At 44.3% G+C, this 26,582-nt stretch overlaps 1 protein-coding gene and 1 long non-coding RNA gene across 2 annotated transcripts in view; both read right to left on the bottom strand.

Annotated features, from left to right (window-relative positions):
* The window catches only part of Stx6 (syntaxin 6), a 45,893-nt gene extending 33,479 nt beyond the window's left edge, over positions 1 to 12,414 (bottom strand). The window contains 1 exon segment of the mRNA NM_031665.2: positions 12,210 to 12,414. Coding sequence (NP_113853.1) covers positions 12,210 to 12,244 — 35 coding nt within the window. The 5' untranslated portion in view covers positions 12,245 to 12,414.
* A 5,410-nt stretch (positions 12,415 to 17,824) lies between these two features.
* On the bottom strand, positions 17,825 to 26,224 carry LOC134481461 (large ribosomal subunit protein uL29-like). Its single transcript, XR_015635559.1, has 2 exons — positions 25,677 to 26,224; positions 17,825 to 18,652 (listed from the first exon to the last, which is right to left on the bottom strand). It is a non-coding gene; the product is annotated as a large ribosomal subunit protein uL29-like (long non-coding RNA).
* Positions 26,225 to 26,582: the final 358 nt, after the last annotated feature.

The following is a 26,582-nucleotide window of genomic DNA, read 5'->3' as shown; positions in this document are numbered from 1 at the left end:
ATGTGTGCATACGTATGCACATACATGCCAAGGCTAAACAACATCCTCGGGTGTTGTTCCTTAGCACCTCTTTGCAATCTCCATGTATCTCCCTGTCTCTTCCTAGCCAATCTGAAACAACAAGCTAAAAAAGGCCTCGGCTGCTGGAGGTCTTACAGCGGTTCTCATGTGTGCATGGCATGCTTTACCAAATGAACTGTCTCCATAGCCTGTCCAGTGTCCTAACTACGGCAATTGCATACTTGAGAGTTCATGTCACTCTGTAGAAGCAGATGATAAAAGGGGTGAATTTCATTATAACTAAAGTATAACCTTAAAAAAGAAAAAGAAAATCCAGGCATAGTGGTATAGCCCTTTAATCCCAACACTTGGGGAGACAGAGGCAGGTAGAACTCTGTGAGTTCAAGGTCAGCCTAACCTATAGGGTGAGTTCCAGGACAGCATGGGCTATATGAAAAGACCCTGTCTCAACAACAAACAAACAACAATCAAAACAAACAACAAAAATATACAAAAAATAAAGAAATGTCTATTTAAGGGGCAAGATTTTATAAAATTAATAATTCTGTTTTGTGAAGACTCTGTAAAAGCATATGACCAACTTTTTTCTGAGTTGGTAAATCACTGTGATCCAGTAAGGTACAATGATTTATAGGATCACCCAGTATCCACTATTCATCCGTGCAAACATCAACACAGCGAGAGGCAAAAATGTAATACTGTTAGGAAGAGAGTCTGAGTAACAAACAGATCCTCCTGTGGCTCATCTCAAGAGCCCCGTGGTCCCAGACCAAACCTTCAGGACAGCATGGTCTCAGGGCTGGAAAGATGGCTCCACAGTTGAAGGAGCTGCCCTCCCAGAGGATCTGAGTTTGGTTCCTAACACCCACACTGGGTTCCAGAGACCAGCACTCTCTTCTGACTTCCTCAAGCACCTGAATAGTTATGGAATACACACAGTAGACACACATACACATGAATCAAAATGTGTGCGTGCCTGCGTGCCTGCCTGCGTGCCTGCGTGCATGCGTGCCTGCGTGCGTGCGTGCCTGCGTGCGTGCGTGCGAGGGAGCGAGCGAGCGAGCGAGAGAGAGAGAGAGAGATAGAGAGAGAGAGAGGGAGAGAGAGAGACTGATTGCATAGTTTTTTAAAAAGCCCTCTGGGGTGATTGAATATTGAGTGGACTCTGGTAGCACTTAAGTCCTTAGGTAAAGCCACAACTAAATCATATCCCAAAGAAGCAGGAATCAGAAAACTTCCGTAGGGCAATCACAGAGTTATGATTGTCATAACCCCACAGACCTAACCAGGTCTTGGTTTATTCCACTCTAAAGACCTTGGTTTTAAATCAGGACTCATTTTTAGTTTTCATTGTAGAGTATGAACACAAGAAAGGTAAAACAACCATTACTTCCCATTTCCAAGGCACTTTTTTTTTAAAAAAGAGATTCCAAAGTTAGGTACTATCAGCAATGCCTCAATCTCTGAAAGAAAAGCCAGAGCTCATAGTGTGTCCAGGAACCAACTTAACAGTACTGAAGAGGCCTCCAGAGAACCCAACAGCCTAACCTGCTAGAAGTATTTCTCAGGCATGACTAAGGAATAGGGAATAATGAGGTCACAACCCAGTCTTCTGAGGATGGAGGTTCTTTTCTCTGTTTTAGGGGGGAAGCATTTTTGTTTGTTTTTAAGACAGGGTCTCTCTGTGTAGTCCTGGCTATCCTGGAATCCTCTCTGTAGGCCAGGCTGGCCTTAAACTCGAGATCTGTCTGTCTCTGCCTCCCAAGTGCTAGGTTTAAAGGACTATATATATCACTATGAGAGTCTCACTATGTAGCCTAGGATAACCTTGAAATGGATTAATCCTGCTTCAGCCTTCAGAAGGCTGATGCTATTGTAGGCATAAGGAACTATGCCTTGCAGAAAACTTTGAAAACATTAGTCAGAATTTCCCAAAGAACTTGAGAACTTCCACAAAGTGCCACTTCTCAGAATGCACAAGATCAACCAAGCCACTCTCTTCCACTCAGAACTGCACACAAGCGCCTAGCAGTAAACACTGAACACTGCTTAGCATTTCAACAAATCAGTCCCTAAAACTCAGCAGCACATAATCCTGCCACCCATCCATCTGCCATCTGGGAGGGCAAAAAGAGAAGTGCCCTTCTTTCCTTCTCTCACTTCCTAGGAAAGGAAGGGAGGGAGGGGAGAGATCTCAGTCAAACCAACTGAGAAGGACTGCCCAGAAAACCACCTCCCCTACACGGCCAGTCCAGTGAGCTCTTTATTGAATGAGCAGCTGTGGACAAGCTGCTCCTTTATTTGGACAGCCCAGCTTAGCAATTTCAGACTTTTCTCTCAATTATGTGATAAATAATACACACGAGCACGATACACCCAATACTTCTTTGATTAGTAGCTGTTGACTCACCAACAGCTTTGGAATCACGTCCAGCATTTCAATCAAAGCTCACTAGCTATTTTCCTAAGAACTACGGCTCTAGACCTCTGCAGAGACACCTTAATCAAGCTTGATGAAGGTTTCTTCTAACCCTATGCTGTGAAAGTCAGTCCTATGCACCCTGTCATAGGCAACAAAGGCACTGCCTTAGTAAAACTCCGACAACAGAAACTTTACCCCCTTGCTGTCTGACAGCCTGTCAAAATCACATATCTGACAAGTTCTCATAACCACAAAATGAAGGACTCTAACACCAAGCCACATGATGAGCACAGGACCACTTCTTTCCTGATTAAGAAATGAATGAACCAGGGGTTGGGGATTTAGCTCAGTGGTAGAGCGCTTGCCTAGGAAGCTCAAGGCCCTGGGTTCGGTCCCCAGCTCTGAAAAAAGAGAACCCCCCCCCAAAAAAAGAAATGAATGAACCTTCTCAGGAAACAGGAAAAGCCAGCTAAACTTTCTAAATGAGATTCTTTTACTTTCTTTAGACAAAAGTTGATAGCAACAGGGCTAACCTTTTGGAACTAACTCAACACTGACCCATTCTATTGACTATAAAGCCTCTTCCACACGACTTTCCGATCTGTCATGACATAGTAAAGGGCTTACCATCCCAAACAATCTAGGTTGGAAGGGCTACAAACAATATTTCCAAATGTCACCCCATCCAAAAAAACAAAAAACAAAAAAAAAACAAAAAAAAAACCCCACCAAGTTTTCTTACTTATAGTTGATTAAGTTTGCCAAATATATGCCCTCCCTATGGTGGTACATGCCTTTAATCCCAGTACTTAGAAGACAGGCTGGCAGATCTGTGGCCAGCCTGAAAGGAAAAAAAGGGGGGGGGGGGTTGCCAAATATAGAAGTAAATGAGGAATATCTCAGCTAACAGTGAGTGTCACACTTTGCATATGGTTTGTGTGTCCCCAAGGGTTTGTGCATGTTGGTAGCTTGGCCTCAGCATGGCAGTATAGAGGTTTTGAAAGCTTTAAGAGGCAGGTCCTAGCGGAAGGTAGGTAGGTCTTTGGCAATTCTTGTAAGACCCCAGGTAGTTCCTTAAAACAGAAACTGCCACAAAGGACAGAGCTTGACCCTTCTTCCTTGCCTTCTGGCTTACTGCCTCCATAGCTTCTGTCCCTCCCATAAGTGAGTACATTAATGTCTGAAACAGCTCAAGGTCTTTCTCTACAGGACCCAGGTTTGGACTCTCCATGAGCTGAATAAATCTCTTCTCTTTTTTTGATTACTGTGTTAGATCAACAGAGAGGAGTGCTTCTTGGTAGCTGCTATGTGCCTGTGTTGAGCTGTGGAACTGCAGCTCCAACTCCCTCTGGGTCCCGTCTTTCTCCTTTGACGATGCAGACAGACTCTGAGTTGGTATCTGTTCCTGTGCTTGTGCAACGATTACTCCTCAGCTTGCTGTAAAACAGTGTTTGCTGTGCTCACAGACTCTGTGGGTGAGGGATCAGACACAACAGGGATGACCTGTCCCAGGTCCACACTGTCCCAGCTCTGATTTGAAGAATGTTAAGAACAGGGGCTCTCCAGTCACTTCTCTAGAGCTCTCTGGGGTCTCTCTCCATCCCTCTGGGGGAGTGGCTTCTGTGTCACTGACTTCCTCCCCAGTCAGCTGATGCATCCTAAGTGAGTGTCCTAAGAGAGTGTCCACAGGAGAGAGCTGCACTAGTTGAGGGAGCTTAGGGATCAGGGTCACCACTTCATTCTGTTCATCAAGACAGTGACACAAGTCTGCACATGTGTGACACAAAGGAACACAGACTACTGACAGAAATGAATGCCTGCTTCCCAACATAAGAAGCAAATGAAGCAGCACCCATCCTGTAAGCCTCCTTACAGAGAAGCTTCTGGTTTGACAACATACATAACAAACATAAAGTCAGATAGTTTCTGAATCAGAGGTGCAATTTCAAACACCCAGGTTGCAAACAGTGCAAGCCTCAGCAACCACTTCACTCACCCACCTCCCACGCTCCTCAAGCTGACTCCTGCCCTGCACCCCCACACTTCACTCCACTGCCAACCTCGGAGAAGAAAAGCTCTTTCCACACACACCTTTTGTATTTAAGGGAAAATCAAAACACTCTTCACTTAGCTTAACTGCCAACCAAAATTCAGCCAAATTCAGAAAAGAAGTCTGTTCTTAATTATCAACAGTTTTACACATTTTGACCCTAACTCACTGTCAAACATTCATTACTTCTGCATTACTTTGACCAAGGTACTAGAGAGAACAAGAGAGAAAAGACTGATTTCTGCCTTAGGGCTTCAGAAGGGCTCAATCCATGCTTGGGCAGAGAGAGCATGGTGTCAGTGAGAGTGTGGATGAAGGGAGGTGTCCATTCATGGCAGGCAGTAGCAGAGAAAGTGAGACAGGAAGGGCCAGGGACAAGATACTCCCAGGGACAGACAGATGGACAGACAGAAACACACACACACAGTGACTTACTTTTTCCAGCTAGATCCCCCTGCTGAAGTTTTGAGAATTCCCAAACAGCACTCCAGCTCCTGAGGTGCCCTTCACACCCAGGCACAGCACGCTGCTCCCACAGTGCCCTGTGCTAGTGCTCACAGCACTGACCCTGCAGGCCACGTCAGGTCAGGGCTGAGTCTGACTTGTCCCTACTTTCACTGCACTTGACTCTAGACCCATCACTCTAGTTCTCTTGGAATGGCTCTTGTTCCTGCAACCTGTGCTTTCTAGTGTGCACCAACTTTCCCTCTCTCCCATTTTTTTCCGTATTCATTCCTCAGAGTCCTTTTGCAAATTTTGGGTACTCACCAGCATTCATGGTTCAGAGCACCTTTTAAGCTCATCAGTTTCCAACTGTATTTCTACCCCTAGCCACTTATCCAGGGTTACCCCCTTACCCAAGGTTACCCCTTCCTCATTAGCCACCTCTAGAACATTACCATTGCTAAAAACAAAGATCCTAACATCTACAAGAAAAACAGGCATTCAAACAAGCAAGCAAAAACACACTAAAAAGAAGGTCTGCCTCCTCCTTTAACTCCTACTGTAGCCACAGTATACCACTTCCTAAGCTTGGAAACTTAGGTGTGAGTCACTGCCTCTTCCTTTCCTTCTTATCCTGCACTGCCTTCACTAAGTCAAATCTCCCGAGATTGTAGATCTGTGAGGAACTTTCAAGATAACCCAGACTTCATCCACCCAACAACTAAAGAGACCCAGGGCTCAGACGTTTTGGCTGCCTGCCTAAAGTTCATTTGGCCTTGAGTATGGAGAATATTCCACCACCAAGACCTGTTTAATCTCAGTTCTGAAAGCTTCCAGACAATCTGCTTTCCTTACAGAACTAGAATATCTGTGTTTACACCCTTGAAAAAGTGATTTTAAATTAGTGAACAGTAACTTCTCTTACACACACACACATACACACACACACACACACACACACCCACCCCTACCTATTGGTGACTGGAGAGATGGCTCAGAAGTTAAAAGAGCACTTGTTCTTGCAGAAGAACTGGGTTTGATTCCCAGGACCCACATGGCAACTCACAACTGTCCCTTAGTCCAGTTCTAGAGGATCTGATGCTCTTTTCTGACCTCCATGGGAACCAGACATTCATGGGCACACAACACTTATATACATAAAATAATCTTAGCCTTGCCTGCCCCCAAAGCTTCCTTGACTCAATGAGGGAGAATAGCAAAACCAAAATAACAAAAGGCCCACCTCCTAAGCAAGATATGGTTGGTGTGAGCATGTAATCCCAGCCTTGGGAGGCAGAGGCCAGAAGACTGCCATGTTTTTGAGGTCAGCCTGGGCTGCATATTGGATTTCAGGCCATCTTAAGCAATATGGTGAAACCTTGTCTCCAAAAAAAAAACAAACCAAAAGCAGGGTCTGTAAGATGGCTCAGTACTTGATGACTCTGCCTTCCCATGAAGCATATGGTACAAGGAGAGAACACCCACAGTCTGACTTCTAAACACTCAGTGTGGTATGCCCACCACGTGTGCACAAAATAAATATCAATTTAATTTAGAAAATTAAGAACAAAAAGCCGTAAGATTACGGCCTCAGAGGTGTAGCCTTCTTAGCTCATGTAAGTACACCCATGACATCTCACAGGGACAACACTGTCTAACGAGGCATCTCTCAGACTGTAGCCCAAACACCAAGCAACATAACTGTACTGACACATCCCACCATGCTAGAGTTTGTGGGTTTCTTGTTGTCTTGTTTCAGTAGAAGCTGCAAGTTCAAAAAAGCTAATTCTGAGAGCTTGGTAACAAGGGGGAGGGGAGAGCTAAAGAACCAAAACTTCGACTGAATTAACTCATCAAATCCTGAGTGAGTTCCTATCCTGTATTTTCTCACCCAACAAATTAGCATTGAATCTCTGTACCCGCAAAGGGTTGAAAAATGGGCCTCTTTAAGTTCCTGAGCACATTCTAGGGACAGTCTGGTAATACTCATGCAAAGCATTGTTGTGCATGTGTTCTGAACAGCTATGATACTCCCAAAACAACGGCCATGAAAGCAGCCTAAAGCAGCAGACAGGCCTGGGAGAGCAGCTTACCACCATGTTTCAGTGGAAAACTACAGATGTAAGAAACTGCTTTTGCTGAAGAACAAAACCAAAACCAAAAACTACTGATTGCTCTTCTGGGCCTACAAGAGACAACAAGGCCTCCTGTACAGGACAGACTACCCACAAGATGTGAACAGTCATCTGCACCCTAGAGTGGATCATCTAGTAGGAACTAGATTGGTCCCCTCCTGCAGTAACAAAGACAGTCATTACCAGATGTGAGGCAGATCAGACCACCTTTGGGGACCACCTGCCGAACTTTGCACACTTAAAAAATGCTTTGCCAAGGCCTCCTTTTTAATGTCCCTCACACTGACACACCCAGCACTGTTAACAAATCAATAGTACTAAATCCCTAATTTCACTTCCTTCCCAGTTTCCAAAGTCTCTAAAGGAATCAAGATGAGGTCTTCCTTGGGTCAACACAATCTGACCATGTTCTACCTGTCCCGAGTGAAATTAAGTTGTTTCAATGTGGAGCCTACAGCTGTTAGCTGTGTGACCCCTAAGTTTCTTCTCTTTGAAATGAAACAAAATTTCCTGTCTTTACAAGGTGACAATTCATAAACTTGCCTCCAGCTCAGGAGATGTATCCTTTAAATATAAGCTGTTCTGTGTCAACAGACTTTCTACTCCATTTTGGCTGCTTACCACCATGATTTCTAAAAACACAGTGCCCCCCCCCCAGGGGACTCTGCTGATGGTGTGGCCTTCTATGAAGCACCCTACCTCCTCTACCACCAACACCACCAGTAAACAATGTGCGCTAGCATTTATGCTGTGTGTGCATTTAAGGTACTAGACCGGAAATACAGGAAAAAAGGTCACAGTTAATAAGACAGCTCAAGGAAGCAGCACAGTAAAGGGTGACAGGCACCAAGGAAGCCCTTCCTGAGGCAGTGCAGTGCTCGCAGTGACTCATGGAAGCTCAGTTGCTGAACAGGCAGAAGAGCGAGCCTAGTGTAGCTGCCACAGACTGGACTGCATGCTGAAGCACTGAGGCAAAAGGGAGCAGAGTGAGGGCAGTGCTTCACCAGGTGGTGTTCTGGAGGTGGCTAATGAGGAAGGGGTAACCTTGGGTAAGGGGGTAACCCTGGATAAGTGGCTAGGGGTAGAAATACAGTTGGAAACTGATGAGCTTAAAAGGTGCTCTGAACCATGAATGCTAGTGAGTACCCAAAATTTGCAAAAGGACTCTGAGGAATGAATACGGAAAAAAATGGGAGAGAGGGAAAGTTGGTGCACACTAGAAAGCACAGGTTGCAGGAACAAGAGCCATTCCAAGAGAACTAGAGTGATGGGTCTAGAGTCAAGTGCAGTGAAAGTAGGGACAAGTCAGACTCAGCCCTGACCTGACGTGGCCTGCAGGGTCAGTGCTGTGAGCACTAGCACAGGGCACTGTGGGAGCAGCGTGCTGTGCCTGGGTGTGAAGGGCACCTCAGGAGCTGGAGTGCTGTTTGGGAATTCTCAAAACTTCAGCAGGGGGATCTAGCTGGAAAAAGTAAGTCACTGTGTGTGTGTGTGTGTGTGTGTGTGTGTGTGTGTGTGTGTGTGTGTGTTTCTGTCTGTCCATCTGTCTGTCCCTGGGAGTATCTTGTCCCTGGCCCTTCCTGTCTCACTTTCTCTGCTACTGCCTGCCATGAATGGACACCTCCCTTCATCCACACTCTCACTGACACCATGCTCTCTCTGCCCAAGCATGGATTGAGCCCTTCTGAAGCCCTAAGGCAGAAATCAGTCTTTTTTCTCTCTTGTTCTCTCTAGTACCTTGGTCAAAGTAATGCAGAAGTAATGAGTGTTTGACAGTGAATTAGGGTCAAAATGTGTAAAACTGTTGGTAATTAAGAACAGACTTTTTTTCTGAATCTGGCTGAGTTTAGGTTGGCAGTAAGACAATCAAGGAGTGTTTTGGTTTTGCATTTTGAGTCTACAGCAGGTAGCCATTAACTGACACTAAGTAGGCTACACCTGGTTACTCTTGCTTAGACCTGAAAGGGCTAAACTGCTGTCCAATATTAAATTCACAGGTAACTATTCAGGTACAACTAAAGACTTTGAAAGCAGTGTCATTGAATAACTAGCATTTAATTATTTTAAAAGCTAATATGCAATCTGGTTGCCAAAAATGTGGTATGTACAGTTGGAGCAATTAAGGCATGTCAATTTCTTCCTTTCTTTTTTCTTCTTCTTTGGGATAGGAGCTTATGTAGCCCAGGCTAACCTCAAACTCATTATGAGGCTAGCTGGCTTCGGAACACCTGTTCCTTCTGCCTCTGACTTCTAGGTGCTGGTATTACAAATGTTCCCTATCACCCAGATTCTGAATATATCTTTTGCATTGTAAATTTAATGGATTCTAATTATAAAACAATGTATTCAAAGTTTTAACAACCAAATTGAAATGGGATAGAAGTTTAAAATAACACTGCAAATACCAAGCCACAAGACCCTATCTCAGAAACAAAACAAACAAAAAGCAAAACCCACAGCAGGTAGCATTATTTTTCAAATCTATTAAAAAAGATATTAAACTATTTTCACTTCTTTTTAATGTAAGTAGTAGAAAACGTAAGATGATGGTACCTGCTCATAATTCTAGCAATCAAAGAACAGAGAAACACGATCAGAAGATCAAGGCCACATTGGAATACATGAGACTTGGCCAAAAAAAAAAAAGTAAAAAGAAAAGAAAAGAAAATAGAACTTATATTTCTGCTCAACAAAATTTTTTGGTTGGCTGATTGGTTGGTTTTTGCTTGTTTGGTTGATTTGTTTTGAGACAGGGTTTCTCCATGTAGTTCTGGCTGTCCTGGAACTTATTCTGTTAGACCAGGCTGGCCTCAAACTCAAGAGATCTGCCTACCTCTGCCTCTCCATGGGATTAAAGACCTGTGTCACCACCTCCTGCTTCTGCTGAATAGTTTTAAGCAAATACATCAAAAATCAGAAGAAATAAAACAGAAGCAGGGACATTAATACAAGTCTCTTTCCTAAGTCCCTAGATCAGAGAAAGAGGCCTAAATTGTCTGAATTCTGCTACCTTCAAAACATCCCTGTTCCAATGGTTCCTCCCACCATAACAATTCCTAAGGCACTGCCTTCTCTGGACACCTGAGATGTTCATCTGTAGGAAGCGTTTCTCCGCTTACTGACCACCTGTCACATCTAATGAATTCTGATGTGATTAATTCCGCTGATTACACTAGATGCACCTTGTTTCAGAGTCACATTGAGACATCTTTACTTTTTCTACATTGTGATACTTTTAAAGTTTAACATGAGTGAGCGTGTGTGTGTGTGTGTGTGTGTGTGTGTGTGTGTGTGTGTGTGTGTATTCCTGCATGTGGGTTCTCAGGATATAACTCAGGTCATCAGGCTAGCTGCATGTGCCCTTACCTACCAAGATATCTCAGTGGCCCTCAATACTGTTAATAAAAGGATGTGCATGGATATGCTGTCACCCATCTGGAGACGCTGATTGGCTGGCTTGTCTTTTCTATGGCAACAAGTGAGGTAGGACAGTGCTCTCATAGAGTAGAACCTTATCACTAAGTAAGTGCTGGTTGACTCTCAGGAAATACCAAGATGGCTGAGCAATAAAGAACTGTCCAGTTTTTCCCTCAAAGGCAAAGAGAAATTTGCTGGTTATCTCTGTTATTTACTCGCCTCCAGAGATAACCTTTGCAACTTGAATGTTAAAAACTTCAATTCTGGGGCTGGAGAGATGGCTCAGCAGCCTGCCACCAAGTCTGAGACTTGAGTTAGATCCCTGAGACCCACACAGTGGAAGATGAGAAGTTCCTGAAAGTTGTCCTCTGACTTCCACAGGTGTGCCACAACATTCACTCAGCCCACACAACATAAAACAAAACCCAAGAAAACCCTTCCATTCAAGGAAGAAGTATACGACTCTAAATTTAAAAACAAAAATAACTAAAACCTAAATCAGTCCCAGAATAAAGAACACATTTTCTGGGTAGATAAAATTTTACTGTTAAATACACACCTTCCTATTCCCCATCTAAATTAAAGCAAGGCAAAAGAAAACCCCTTTTAAGGAAACGTAGACACAGTCTTAGCCAAGCTGGTCTTTAATCCCAGCACTCAGGAAGCAGAGGCAGGCAGACCTCAGTGAGTTCAAGGTCAGCCTAGAGTAGCCAGGGTTACACAGAAAATCCCTGTCTCAAAAGGCAAAAAAAAAAAAAAAAAGCAGTCATAATATATTTGACTGTATATTGACTGTACACACCACGGATAATAAAGTATCTCATCTAAAACACCATTTTAGGTTTCCCAGGACCTTTAAATACAAAACCAAACACCCACACAACTGGTCAGCTTCTACCACTACACAAATAAGACGCAAGCAGTAACTAGTTAAAAGCAAGGAACACTTCGCAGTCAGTAGAACTTACTGTCTTAACTTTGCATTTCTCTGACATTCAAAGCATAAAACTGACACGTTATTAGAAATAAGTTGCGACATCATAATTACGCTTTCTTGCATTTGTGTAATGGCCACAAAGTTGATACGACAAAGTGCAATTGATGTTTCCATCTCTCAACAGACAAACAAAGATGGAGTCAGGACAGTTCCGTCGCAAAAAGTGGGCAGTAGGCTACTAAAAAGGCAGAATGTGAAGTGAGGGAAACCTGTCAAACACCCAGGACAAAATCAAGGAGTTCAATATAAGCACTCATTTCCTTCGACACGGTGGGAAAATCCCACAGAAAGCCTCGGAAAGTTTGGTTTGGCTGATTGCATATTGTTTTCTTCCAACATCAGCACCGGGCCTGGAGGACTTTTCCTCCCCCGGGAAAGCGCGCGTCCTCCCGCACCCGGCTTCCCGCACCGGCTGGACGCCACCCGGCAAGCCGGAGTGGCCGTCCCGAGCTAGCTCCATGACTCCACAATGGAGCTCGACCCCGCGCACGCCCACTCCAAGAGGGCCATTTCCCTTTTCCTGCCCAGTTGCTGTCCGCCGGCTCCGGCGCGTCGCTCCCCACCTGAGGCGCGCGACCCCGAGGAAGTGGGGGTGCGGGCCGACAGTGGGACCCCGGGGGCCCAGCCCCGAATGACGCGCGGTGTCCGGGCACAGAGGCTGTGCCGCCCTGCCTCGATTTCCCTCCCCTCCCACTGAGGCGGGAGTCCTCGGCCCACACTCACCCTTTCACTACAAAGAAGGGGTCCTCCATGGACATGGCGCCCGGCCCGGCAGCCCGAGCCCTCCCTGAGGTCTACCGTGGCCAGCGCCTCGGCCGGGGCGACCCGGAGCAGCAGTGCGCGCAGGCCCGGGTGCCCGACAGCCGTCGGTCCAGCACTCGGTCAGCGCCGCGGGTCGAATCCCACTCCAAGCCGGCCCCCACAGCAGCCTCCTCCCCCCGCACCTCCGGCGTCTGGCCCCGCCCCCAAGACCCTCGCCACGACCAATCATGGACGCGTACGGCAGCCTCACTTCCGCACTCAAGCTCACGTGACCCAGATCGCCCAGGCACTGCGCCGGAGAGGGGCGGAGCCTAGGATGCGTCACTAGACCCGAGAGGCGGGGCTCTGAATGGTGGGGGCGGTCTTCTGCGGCTTGGAGAAGGCAATGGGGATTTTAAGAAAGCTGTTGTTGTGTCTGATTTGCATAAACCTTTTACCTTTCCTCTACTTTTAAGGCTTGCTTTTAACGCCCTGTGATTTACATGCCCATCTAATCAACGTCTTGCACTAAAGGATTCTTAAGTGATCTGATTATGGTAAGGTCTTAGGTCTTGTAGTGTGTAAACATCCTCAATCGATACTCTTTTGGAGGCCGGTCTTACTGATTCTATTTCGTTAGAGACTTCATTCAATCTTTCCCGTACAGGGTCACACAACCCCAGACACGCAGATCCACAGATCCCCAGCATTTCCCCCCAAATATATTGTCTTTTGAAGTTCATTCTGAAAGCAAAGAAGGAGTCAGACGGGGCAACTTCCTCTCCACAATGATTCCGAAACATTGAGAGAGCATTTTATTTGGCACAATTAGACACACCATGCATAGCTTTCATGGATGAGGACCGAGACCTTTGATTATTGATAACCACTGAGCACTACTGAGTGTTGGGCAGGATTCTAAGTTTACCTCACTACCTCACCATGAGGGAATTCCTGTTTTTTATTATCTTCATTTTATGAATGAGCTGTGACTCTGGGAGGTTAAGGGACTTTCCCAAAGTCTCTAGTCTCCTTGGAGCTTGCATCAAACAAATCCCCTTTCAACCTGCAGTCCCGTATTCAATTCCACTTCTTTAAGATGTAAACAAGCCAGGGGGTGGTGGCACAGACCTTTAAGACCTCCACTCAAGGGGCAGAGGCTGGTGGATCTCTATGGGTCTGAGGCCAGTCTGGTCTAACGAACTAGTTCTAGGACAGCCAGGGTGTGGGGTGGGGGTAGTGGAATGTAACCATGATCCAGCTCTTGATTTGTTATGTGAACTCTAAGACTACAAAGGAAGAAGCAGTCAGGGACCCCTGAAGGAAGCTGTTGTTCAGAGGACAGCAAAAGGACATGGTGGAAGAAGGGGGGAGAAGAGAAGCAAGGAGCAAAAGTCACAGATGACAAGCTTCTCTGAACTCCTGAAGGAGTGGTGGGTGGTGGGTGTAGAGAAGGGGAGCTTCTGGGAGAGTTGTAGGCTTTGGTAACCCACATACTGCAGTGGGGAGATAAAAATGTTCATTCAACGATGGCATGTGGGGGCTGGAGAGATGGCTCAGTGGTTGAAAGCACCGATTTCTCTTCCAGAGGTCCTGAGTTCAATTCCCAGCAATCACATGGTGACTCACAACCATCTGTAATGGAACCCAATGCCTGTTCTGATGTGTCTGAAGACAGCTAGTGTTTTCATATACATAAAATAAATAAATATCTTTAAAAAATGGCATGTAAGTGGAATAGCAGATGAGCCCAAGGATTACATTCTACACTTGGAGCCTGGTCCTCAAGCGTCAACCCTTAGCTCTACTATTCCCAGCAGCCGTGTTGAGCAAGGTTCTTAACGGTTCACTGTCCTTACTGTGGGTGGATACCATAGTAACATCTTTCTCCTACAGTGTACCAGGTTTGGGACAAACGTCTAGTACACCTGAGTTTTTGTCCTCTGTTCAAACCATTAAGGACTCAGAGATGAATACTCTAGTCTTCGAGGAACTCCCAGACCTGTAGGGAAGAATATTCAGTTCCAGATAATGAGAGAGGGTACAGAAAAAACACAGCCCAGATAACAGAGCTGAGATACCAGTGCATTTTGTGGGTGTGTTGGGGCTGGGATGGGAAGTTCCTAAACAGTGACTAAAGGTAGGAGGGGTTAGTGATGTAGATAAGCAGGGCAGCCTCTCAGGCCAGAGCAGAGAGCTCCAGGTTAGAGGGGTCAGTAGCAACAGGGAGACACAGCCCAATACTGTGACTACCAGTCATTCCCTTGGGCATTACGGACCTCCACTCAGGTATGGCCACAAGCTTGACTATATCACAGAAAGATTTTTAGGATAAACTACAGTGAAATCAAGTTAGTACATTCACTAAGTATTTAAAAAGCGAGTTGTATAGGAAAGGGGCGGGCACAATCTCGAGACATGAATGTGGGCTCCTCCACAAAAAGTCACAATTAGATGTCTATGTGAATGATTATGTAGCTTTTATAAGTTTGAACTTCTCTATGGGTGTAAAATACAGGGTTTAAAGATTATGAAAAATTTAGGGCTGGAGAGATGGCTCTGTGGTTAAGAGCACTGACTGCTCTTCCAGAGGTCCTGAGTTCAATTCCCAGCAACCACATGGTGGCTCACAACCATCTGTAATGGGATGTGATGTCCTCTTCTGGTGTGTCTGAAGACAGGGACAGTGTACTTATAAACATAAACAAACAAATAATTTTTAAAAAGATAATGAAAAAATCTAAAGTTTAAAAGTTAAGAAGGTATATGAACTTGGTAGTTTTTTAAAGGGGCTTTTTTTTTTGTAGTAAATGAAGTTGTAAGGTGCTTTTATGACATGTGTTATTTTGATTAGGGGTCAGGGGTATGGAGAGATGGCTCAGTGGTTAAGAGCACTGACTGCTCCTACTAAGGACGGGAGTTAAGATTTTAGTACCTACGTTGGACAGCTCACAACTGCCTGCTAACTCCAGTTCCAAAGAATCTAACTCTCTTCTCTGGTCTTTACTACTACATTCATGTACACACACACACACACACACACACACACACACACACACACACACACGCATACACACACACATAAAACTTAAATTTAGAAAATTAAAGTTACTAGACTAGTTCATTTACTGTTTTTAACATCAGCCTCGAGATGTTTTCTAAGAAAGCACATTATCTCTGTGGGCAACTTCTCTTATCATTTATATTTTGGTCCCTTGATTCTGTCAGCAGGAAAGGTAAATTAGAGCCCAGGCCAAGGAGAGTCTTCTTCGAATGCTCCATTCACTTTCCTTGTCTTTCTTTCAATCCTTCCTCAGCAGGCTAAGGCTACAGGTGGGCAGGGCTAGGTGTTTGGCAATGTTGAGTACACTGTGTTCTGTCCGAGAAGCCTAAGAACTCAGAGAAATAGCAGGGCCGGACTGAAAAAGAATGGCCCGGGTGTGATCAGATGTCTGAATGCTTGTTCTTCAGTTAATGGAACTATTTGGAAAGGATGCCTTGTTGGAAGAGGTGTGTGGATTTTAATCTACTTATTTATTTAATGTATTTGAGTACACTGTAGCATCTTCAGACACACCAAAAGAAGGCATCGGATCCCATCACAGATGGTTATGAGGCACCGTGTGGTTGCTGGGAGTTGAACTCATGACCTCTGAAAGAGAAGCCAGCATTCTTAACCGCTGAGCCATCTCTCCAGCCCATGTGCAGACTTTAAAGTTTCAAAAGCCCAAGCCATTCCCAGTTAATGCCCCCCTCCTTTTCCCTCTCCCCTTCATGATTGTTGTGTCAACATTTAAGATCTCAGTTAGTGCTCCAGCACCATGTTAACAGGCCTGCTGCCATGCTCCCCACGAAGATCCTGAAACCTACTATCCTCTGGAACTGTGGGCCCAAGTTAAAAGCATTCTTTATACATTGCCTTGGTCGTGGTGGCTCTTCACAACAATAGAAAAGTAACTAAAGCGGAGGCTTTGAGACAGATGTTGCAGTGACTGGAAGGTCATGCTGGAGAAGATGGGTGAAAAGATCAAGAGTCCTGCTTGTGGAAATGAAGACATGGAGGGGGATGCATTTGATAAGCGCTCTGGAGACCACAGAGGTAGGCATTGGTTCCTGATGAGGAGAAGTTGGTGAAAAGAGGAAGATGAGGCCAGGGAGAAGGCTTGCAGCATTTGGAACTGTCAGTGAGGAGAAGTTGGTTGCATCCCAAGAAAGAAACTCCTACTATTTGGAAAAATGAGGCAATCAATGGAAGTAGGGAACAAAAGAGGCTAGTGGGAGAGAGAAGAATATGATCAAAGCCCGTTATGTGCAAATATGAAAATGCCACAACGTAACAAAGTATGTCTAATATATGCTAATAAAGACTGTTCTTTCTTCCTTTCTTTCCTTCCTTCCTTCTTTCTTTCTTTCTTTCTTTCTTTCTTTCTTTCTTTCTTTCTGAAAAGAGACTCCAGAGGACCACCTGATTTAGGGTATGTCTGTATTAGCTACATGCATTTTGGTCTTTGCCACTAAACCGTAAACTCCTGCAGGGTCTGGGTACTATGTAAATGTCATCACCATCTCAAGGGCTAACGTGGACCCTTATTTTCCAGCTCACAGATTTATTAATTGAGTCCCAAAGATGTAGGAGTTTTACAGATAGGAACAGAGGATAGAGCACACATGCTTACGGAAGCCTAATAATTAGGATCTGAAATAATGTTCAATAATGGAAATAGTGGCTGAGTCAGGGAGCATGTAGGTATGGGGTATCCTTTGCTTTAAATATGTCACCCTCCTTCAACCTCTCTCAAACTAGAACTTGGCCTCCACTATCCAAGGAAAGGGAGTTTCAGCTCAAATGTGAGAAACAGAGGAAGTTATTTCTTTGTTTTCTGTGTTTTTGTGCCCCCCTCCCATTCAGCAGGGCCCTGGTCTTAGGTGAGAAACAATAGGTCAGGAACAATGCTCAGCAAATAACCACCTCCTCCCACACTCCCACTCTTGCCCAACCCTCTCGAAAACAATCCAGATTTCTTATAGAGTAAAAAAATCCAGAGTAGCTGCTTTGGGGTCAAGTGGCAAACTTTCTGGGTTGCTAGAAATAATCTGTGTTTTGATAGGGTGTGAGGTACAAGGGTGTATGTATTTGTCAGAATTTACCCAACCATGTCACTAAAGTTCTGTTCAGGTTGCTGAGGGAGACTAACATGCCAACTCCATTTTCTATGAAGTCACTGAGCAAGCTTTCTGAGGAAACTCTAGTTCCTGACTGGGTCTCCAAAGCTAGGAGAGTAAACGGCAGAGAGAGCTTACATGGGTCATGCAAGACAGTTGAAATGAAGATATGAAGATAAGACGATGCGAAAAGAAGGTCACAGGTGTCAGAGCCCCTGTGGGACTGAGGACCAGAGATCACATCAAAGCTCATAACCACTGATGCCTGCATCAAGGTTTAAATACAGGACCAGAGGTGTGCATAGCTAAGCAGTCGCCTTCAAAGCGTAGTCTAGCCCATCACCAACTCTGATAAGTTGTGAGGCCATGTGAGATTTCTTTGCTAGAAGCAAAGATTTTCCTCTGAAAAACAAAACAAAACAAAACAAAAAGTCTTGCAAGGAGGCACCTTTAATCCCAGCACTTGGGAGGCAGAGACTGGCCAGTCTCTGAGTTTGAAACCAGCCTGGTCTACAGAATAAGTTCCAGGACAGCCAGGACTACAATCAAAGAAACCCTATCTATCTCTTAAAGCAAAAACCAGAACAAAAGAAAGTTTGTCCTCTGCCTGGCACCAGGCTTCAGTCTCCTTCTCCCAGCTTGAGATTCCAGGGGAAATTCCTATTTCTCGGGGGACCATTGTTTCCATAGTCTGAGAGTCAAAGGGAGGGGCTCAAATGTCTCTTTAAAACATCCCCATTCCTGTCAAGCCGGTTTACAAAACCCCTACTCCTACAAGGAATCTCTTCCACTCTCAAAGGGAAGTAATAACATCGGCCTGCTCCCTCGTAAGTTGTTGTAAAGAATCGTTTTGTTTTTTTGTTTTTTTTTTTTTTAAAGTCAGTCTTGCACTTTATTGCCATTGTCGTCTCAGGTCTTGACTGCGTGACACACAGTGAGTACAGGGCTCCTCCCGCTGCTGCTTCTTGGACTTCAGTTTCTCTTCGTGCTTGGTGAGCCAGCAGCACACAGCTATAGTCTTCAGGTCCAGGGGCTTGAACTTCTTTCCCTTGTAGAATTTCCTGAGGTTTTCCTTTTGAGTCTGATTAATGACGTGAGGACACGGACGATGGATTTGCGTACGACTCCTATCCTGGAGAGCTTGGATGCTGCGCCTCCTGTCACGTTGGCTTCTCCAGTTGTTTCAACAGTTTCTCCTTCTTGCCACGCAGGTCCTGAGCCTTAATCTTGGCCGTTGCTGTGTTATTCACCACTGAGGCTGCCTGGTTTGAGAAAAAGAGGAAAGGGCAGATTTTTGTAAAGAATCTTATGGACACATACACGATCACATTTTACAAAGTATGAAATACCATAGACCATCCAAACTCCCTTTTAGTATGCTTTTAAAAAAAATTGTGGTAAAATGCTTATAAAATCTATCATCTTAAACATGTCTGTGCATGTTTTTGTGTGTTTGATGATCCATCTGTGTTTGTGTGTGCAAATGCACATAGAGGCCTAGAGACTGATAGACAGTGTGTGCAAGTATATATAGATGCCGATAGACCGTGTGCAAGTGCACGTAGATGCAGATAGACCGTGTGTGCAAGTACACATGGAGGCTGATAGACAGTGTGTATAAGTGCACATAGAGGCCAATAGACAACCAGGTGTTATTCCTTGGGGATTGTCAACCTTGTTTTCTGAAACAGGGTCTCTCATCAGCTCAGACCTTGCTAATGAGATTAGGGGGTCTTCGAGCCCCTGGGAGAGTCCCACTTCTGCCTCCTCAGCTCTGGGATCATAAGCCATGCCACCACATCCAGTTTTTCGCACATGTTCTAGGATTCAAATGTGGGGGTCCTCATGCTTCTGTGGTAACTGTTTTTACCAACTAAAGTAACAAGCATCCTAGCTTTTCTCAGGCATGATGTAGTGTAGAGTGGCACAACCACTGCCCATGAAACAACTCCCCATTGTCGCCTTCTCTGACATCAACCATCCTTCTCCTGTGTCCCTGAATGTGACTGCCCTAGGTACCTCAGATGAGTGGACTCGGACAGAATCTGTCTTTCTGTGACTTCAAGGTTCATGTGCGTCGGAGTGCTTTGCAGAATTTCACTTTCAAAGCTGAAGATGCTCTGTTGCTATCTTTTTGTTTGCCCATTCACCCATCATGGGACAGCTGGATTGTTTTCACTTTTCGGTGTTTGTGAATAACGATGCTTTGAGCACAAATGTATAACTATTTATTCCAGGCCCTGAACTTGACTATTTTGAATAAATACTAGAATTCAAATTCCTGTATTATATGATAATTCCTTTAAAAAAGAAAGTTTGGAGGGACTGTTTACATAATGACTTTACCATTTCACACTCACACTAGTAGTTCACAAGGGTTCCTTGCCTATACTTGTTAGTCTCTAGACTGTTTAAATAACAGCCAACCCAATAGGGGTGAGGTGCTATCTTATAGTTGTGATTTTCATTTCCCTAACAATTAATGGCATTGAGATCTTTTCTTGCTTCGCTGCCATTTGTATAATCTCCTTTTTTTTTTTTTTTCATTTCTTTTTTTTCCGGAGCTGGGGACCGAACCCAGGGCCTTGTGCTTGCTAGGCAAGCACTCTACCACTGAGCTAAATCCCCAACCCCGTGTAATCTCCTTTTGACCTTTCAAATCCTCAGTCTGTTTTCACTGGGTTGTTTTTTGTTGGGTCTATGCTAAGTCCTTTGTGAAAGAAGCTAAAGAAGAAAAGGATACTATGGGTACAAGATGCTATACTTTTAATCATTACTGCAAACTTTAAAAATATTTTTTGTTTGTTTGCTTTATATGTACATGTGTTCACCTGTGTGAGTTAACATGCACCATGGGCATACAAGAGCCCTCGGAGGTCAGACAAAGGTGTTAGATGCCTTGGAATTGGAATTACAGGAGGTTGTGAGCTGCCGTGTGGGTGTTGGGAACTGAACCTGGGTCCTCTGGAAGAGCAGGAAGCATACTTAACCTCTGAGCCATCTTGTCCAGCCTAATAACCGTGGAGCCCTCTGGGTCATTCCATCTTAAATTCCATTGATCTGGCTGTAATTTTTCACCTTTCCACCCAACCACAGAAGTGTGCACACATACGTACACACTGGCCATGCTTTCTTTCCACTCTCTGGCTGTCATCAGTATGTCTGCTCTTGCCTTCTACGTGCTGCCTTCAAATGAATATGGACAATGTTAGTCAGCATACATGCTAAATACTAAAAAGTATGAGTAATACTTGATGGCCATTAGAAATGTTTAAAAGTATGTCATCTCAAGGGAATCACTTTACTAAAAAAGTCAGGTGGTTACATATGTACCGAAGCCGCTGAAAATAGAAGTTTTAAATATTTATTTTTTACAGCAAAGCAAGTACATGGGACTTCGTTTGGGATGAGCAGCGCCTAATTGTTGACACAGTGACATATTTACTATGAATGCTTCAGGCCTTCGCTTAGGCTTGTTGCCATTCAGGTCTTACAACTTGTTAACCTGTTTACTCCAGTCTAAGTTCTGCTACCTCTCCTTCAGTCCTGGCCTGCTTCTTCCTCTGTGTCTGACTGGGAAATTCTCCCACATCTAACTCCCAGAATTCCTATCTGCCTATTCTCTCCTCTTTTGCAGTAGGCCACCAGATTTTTATTGACTGGTGGTGCTTTTACATACTGCACAATAATATTATTCCAACAAGCAAGGTAGGAACCAATTTGATTCAAAGAACCCACGTGAAGATGGAAAGAGAACTGGCTGTACAAAGTTGACCTCTGACCTCTACCATGTGCACCAGGGGCACGGGCACCCAAGCTCACATGCTCACAAACACAACGATAATAAACACAATTTTTAAATAGTGTAAAAGAAAGCAAAACTTGCTCCAGATTGAACCTTAAAAAGCAGTAAAGTTACACCATTAAATATATATGTCAATCCTGGGAAATATAAATTGAAAAGGACCTTACGAAACAGAATTAGAACATGAAAAAGAAGTTCCTTAGGGAGAGGGAGAGAGGTAAATACAGAAGGTGGGAAGAGGGTGTCTTAGAGTTTTATTGCTATGAAGAGAAACCATGACCATGGCAACTCTTATAAAGAAAAATATCTAATTGGGGCTGATTTATAGTTTCAAAAGTTTAGTCTGTTACCATCATCATGGCAGGAAGCATGGCAGCCTACAAGCAGAGCTGGTGCTGGAGAGGTAACTGAGAGTTCCACATCTGTGTCAGCAGGTAGCAGGAAGAGAGAGTGACACTGGATCTGGCTTGAGCATCTGAAACCTCAGAGCCCACCCACAGTGACACACTTCCTCCACAAGGCCACGCCCACTCCAATAAGGTCGCATGCCCTAATTCTTTCAAATGGTGCCACTCCCTACCAGCCTACAGGGGCCATTTTCAGTCAAACCACCATAGAGGATAAAGGGAAATTTCAGGATACAAGTAATATGATAGGGAAATGGGAAAGCGGAAGGGGAGGGAAGTAAACACAGAAGGAGGGCTGTCTAAAAAGTCTTCATCCCTCATTAAGAAAGCTTTCTCTTTGCAATGGATGGAAACCATTACAGAAAACCACAACTAATCAAAATGTAGACTTATGAAGCCTAGCCCTGAGAGATACACCTATAAAACACTCCCACACCTAATGCTCAGAGAGCATTACAGGAGAGGGGACAGAATGATGTTAAGAGTTCGATGATCAGGGAGTTCGCTATGAGACTGTGTCACCTAGTAATATTAGAGACTATACTCATAGAATCTCACTAACATGACTGCCTATCTTTATTTTTTTAAGATTTATTTATTTATTATATGTGAGTAGTACCCTGTCTTTATCTTCAGACACACCAGAAGAGGGCATTGGATCCCACTACAGATGGTTGTGAGCCAACATGTGGTTGCTGGGATTTGAAGAGCAGTTGGTGGTCTTAACCATTGAGCCATCTCTCCAGCCCATGACTGCCTATCTTATATACAGTTTTACTTCTGTGAAGAGACACTGTAACTCTTAGAAACGGAAGCATTTAACTGGGAGCTTGCTTACAGTTCCAGAAGGTTAGTCCATTATCAGCATGGCAGGAAGCAGACCAGCATAGTGCTGGAGAAGTAGCTGAGAGTTTTACATCCCAAGGTTCTAGTGTCAAGCAGAGAGACACTAGGCCTGGTGTGGGCTTTGAGCCCAACCCCAGTGACACACTTCCTCCAACAAGGCCACACCTTCTAATCCTTCTAATCCTTGCCAAACAGTTCACCCACTGGGAACTAAGTAAGCAACTATATGAGCCTATGGAGCTGTTATTACTGAAAATACCACATTCTGCTCCCTGACCCCCCACAAGCTTATAGTCATACCATAACACAAAAAGTATTTAGTCCGACTTTAAACGTTACCAAATCTTTTATAGTCTCAACACTATTGAAAAGCCCAGTCTCTTCTGAGACTCAAGGTGATCTCTTAATTGCAACCCCCCGTAAAATCAAAATAAAAAAGTGGACCACATACAATGGCACAAAATATACCTTACCATTTCAAAAGTGAGGAAGGGGAATAAGTAATACTAGACCAGAGCAGGACCAAAATCCAGCAGGGCAAACTCCAAATTCTTCATTTCCATGTCTGATGTCAAAGTGTTCTTCGGAACTTCCAACTCCTCCCAGCTGCTTTATTTATTTACTGCAATCCGTGTGTGTGTGTGTGTGTGTGTGTGTGTGTCTCTCTCTCTCTCTCTCTCTCTCTCTCTCTCTCTCTGGCTGGTTTCATACCATGTCTGCAGATATCTTTGTCAAGTACCCCACCCTCCCACCCCCAATAGCTCTGGAACCTCCATCTTGTGGTCTCCAACTCAATTCGAACTTCACCTTTATAGCTTCCTGCAACGGCCTCTCCAGGCCTCCACGCAGGACTGTCTTGCCAAACACCTGGCCTCAGCTGCTTCCCTTAACCTTGGAGGAAGATTCTACAACCCCTTTCCTGTATCTTTCCTGAAGCTGCCAAGTGTTGCTGGCCAAGGCTGGAACCTGCCCACCCCCCCCCCTCCACACCTTTGACTTCGTTTGCATAAACTTTCTGTTGTTGTTGTTTTCCTTTGCTGCTTAAGCTTTCTTTAATTTCTTTTCACAAGTTGGAAGCTTAGCTGGGTGGGGTCTTGCCCTGAGGTCACCACGCCCTTAGTTCCATTTAGCATTAGACTTTTCTTTAAACTAATTAAATCCTTGAGCTTGGGGCTTAGCTCCCACACTTCCAGGTAATCTTTTTCTTTAAAGATTTATTTAATTTATATAAATACTATATAGCTACACTGTAGCTGCCTTCAGACACACCAGAAGAGGGCATCAGATCTCATTACATGATGGTTGTGAGCCACCCTGTGGTTGCTGGGATTTGAACTCAGGACCTCTGGAAGAGCAGTCAGTGCTCCTAACCACTGAGCCATCTCTCCAGTCCCCCACTGATCCATTCTTAAAGCATCCATTTTTCTAGTCCAAAGTCACAAAGGTCTGTATTCCTCCAAATAGCAGCATGGTCAGGCCTCTCACAGCAACACCCCACTTCTGGTACCATCTTCTGCCTTTGTTACTGTTCTATTGCTGTGAAGAGATACTGTAACCAAGACAACCCTTATAAAAGGGAACACTTAATTGAGGGCTTGCTTACAGTTTGAGAAGGTCAGTCCATTATCACCACAGTAGGAAACAGACAGGCATGGCACTGGATCAGTAACTGAGAGATTTACAGCCTGATCCACAGGCAGCAGGCAGAGAGAGCAACACTGAGTTAGGTGAGAACCTTTGAAACCTCAAAGCACACCTCCCAGTGATGACACACTTCCTCCAACAAGGCCACACCTTCTAATCCTTCTAGCCCTTCTGAAACAGTTCACAAACTGGGAACTCAGCATACAAACATATGACCCTATGGAGCTATTGTCATTCATACCAATGCCCAAATGTGAGCTGAACAAGATAACACCAATGAACTTGTCAAACTTGGTAGAGAAAAGAGCATGAAGTCTCAACCTTACACAAAGAAGCATAGGCAACCTGGACTGGGAAAGGCAGCCTTCCCCAGGAGAGGACACACAAGTTAGTTATCCACTGCCAAACAGCCCTGAAAACATACATACGGGTAACAGTATATCGATTGAACAAGTTATATTTAGGAATCTATATCTACATCTATATATCTGATAACAATTAGTTTTTAAAAATAAAAAGGCCATGAATTTGAAAGAGGGCAGGGAGGGGTATATGCGAGAGTTTGGAGAGTAAAGGGAAGGGAGAAATGATGCCATCAACGTATAATCTCAAAAATTAAAAAAGGGAAAAATATAAGTACTTGTAAAGTTATACCATTAATATGTATATCTCTTTTGGCAAATGTAAATTTGAGAAATAATTTACAAAATAGGATTAGAACATGAAACCCCTTTTTAAAAGAGAGAGAGAGAGAGAGAGAGAGAGAGAACCTCACATGCATATACCTACAGGCATATCCACAACAAAATCACCAAAGAAACATATACTAAAATATGTCAGGAATGGTGTTAGCTGCCTTCCCAGCCTTCACTAATTTGCAATTAGATAAAGTAATTTTAAGCTATGTACTCTTTTCATGCTTCCCTTTTTTTTTTTTTTTCTTCTTTTTCAGAGCTGGGGACCAAACCCAGGGCCTTGCGCTCGCTAGGCAAGCGCTCTACCACTGAGCTAAATCCCCAACCCCTTCATGCTTCCTTTTTAACAACAGTACAGTATGCATTTGGGGGGACAAGCTATTAACAGAAAAAAAAACCAAAGGGAAAATAAATTGGTGTGGAAGGCAAGCATCATTGAGCAGTAACAGGGGTGTCTGGGAGGGGCACACGGGTGCCTGTATTTGCTAGATGAATAACCAAGGGAATAAAGCAAAAGAGGAAGGAAAGGGAAACAGATACAAGCCTCTGAGGAGTGGTCATCAGGTAACTTCTTTGAGTCTTTGTGGGGAAAGGAAGACATGCCTAAAAGTTGTCCATTCTCATAAAAATTAGGTGGCTGCAAGCAATATACATTTCCTCTCCAATAATTTAGGAGGCGGAAGTTCTGAAGACAGGCCTTATGTGGGAAAAACAAAGCAAAACAAAACAAAAACCACCAACAACAAAACAAAACATCAACAACAAAACAACAACAACAACAACAAAAACCAAACAAGTTTTGATACATGCATTCTTTCTAGAGGTTCTGGGGTAGGGCCTGTAACCTTCTCATTCCAGGGTCGGGAGCCACCCACACTCCTTGGCTCACCCCCATTTCAGCAATGCATCTGCTCTCACAGTTCCTTCTCAGATTCTGACCCTCTGCCTTCCTGTAATGGGGACCCTCGTGGTTATATTGGTTCTGGCAGATGGTCCAGGATCATCTCTCCATCTCTCCATCTTTAAACCAACAGAACCTGCAAAGTCTCTTCTGTCATAGAAAGTGTGCTGTAGTTACAGGCTCTGAGCTTCCGAGTGGGCCATCACTCCCCTCACCACTGAAGAAAAACAGGATGTTTGATTCTCCTAGCCCCTCTTTGTGCATAAACAACCTCACCGAGTCTTTCAACAGTCCTGTGGAATAAATACATGGTAGATTTCTTTTCAAGTGGAAGATGCCCGACCATGGTAGAGATTCTGCCCCGTGTCAAAGAGCTGGGATCAAACCTCGGTCCCTGAACCCCAGCCAAAGGATGCTTGCCTGCCTCCCTGCCTTGTCTTCATTCTTCTCTCTATTCGGCTGTACTTCCTCTTTCCTGTTTAAACCTGTTCCCTAGCTCCCTGAACAGCCTTAGCTGCTGTTTCCTAACTCGTCATGTGCTTCTAACAACAATGTGACCATAGCTTGCTCTTGGAGATTGCTTTCCTTGAAAGATGAGTGGTAACCCTTCAGCATCTCCCACAGGACTTTTCTTCTCCCTATTCAGTGGGGATGTTTGGGACCTATTGTTCTAGGTAAACAAAAGTACAGGGAAGACAGACATAAGTAAAATATTACAGGACAATCTAAATGGTACGTGCTATCCGAGACGGATGGATGGGAAAATCATACTGAGCGGGGAGTTCCAAATCTTGGAACTCGGTGCGATTTTCTTTGTCCCTTAGTTAAAAATCTAAACTCCAAGAAAGAACCAAAGGCAATAAATTATCTGTGTTATTAATCTTTGCTTCCCTA

Source organism: Rattus norvegicus, chromosome 13 (assembly GCF_021556685.1).
Source record: "Rattus norvegicus strain SHRSP/BbbUtx chromosome 13, alternate assembly SHRSP_T2T, whole genome shotgun sequence".
Taxonomy (NCBI): domain Eukaryota; kingdom Metazoa; phylum Chordata; class Mammalia; order Rodentia; family Muridae; genus Rattus; species Rattus norvegicus.
This window is presented reverse-complemented; position numbering and strand designations above follow the sequence as displayed.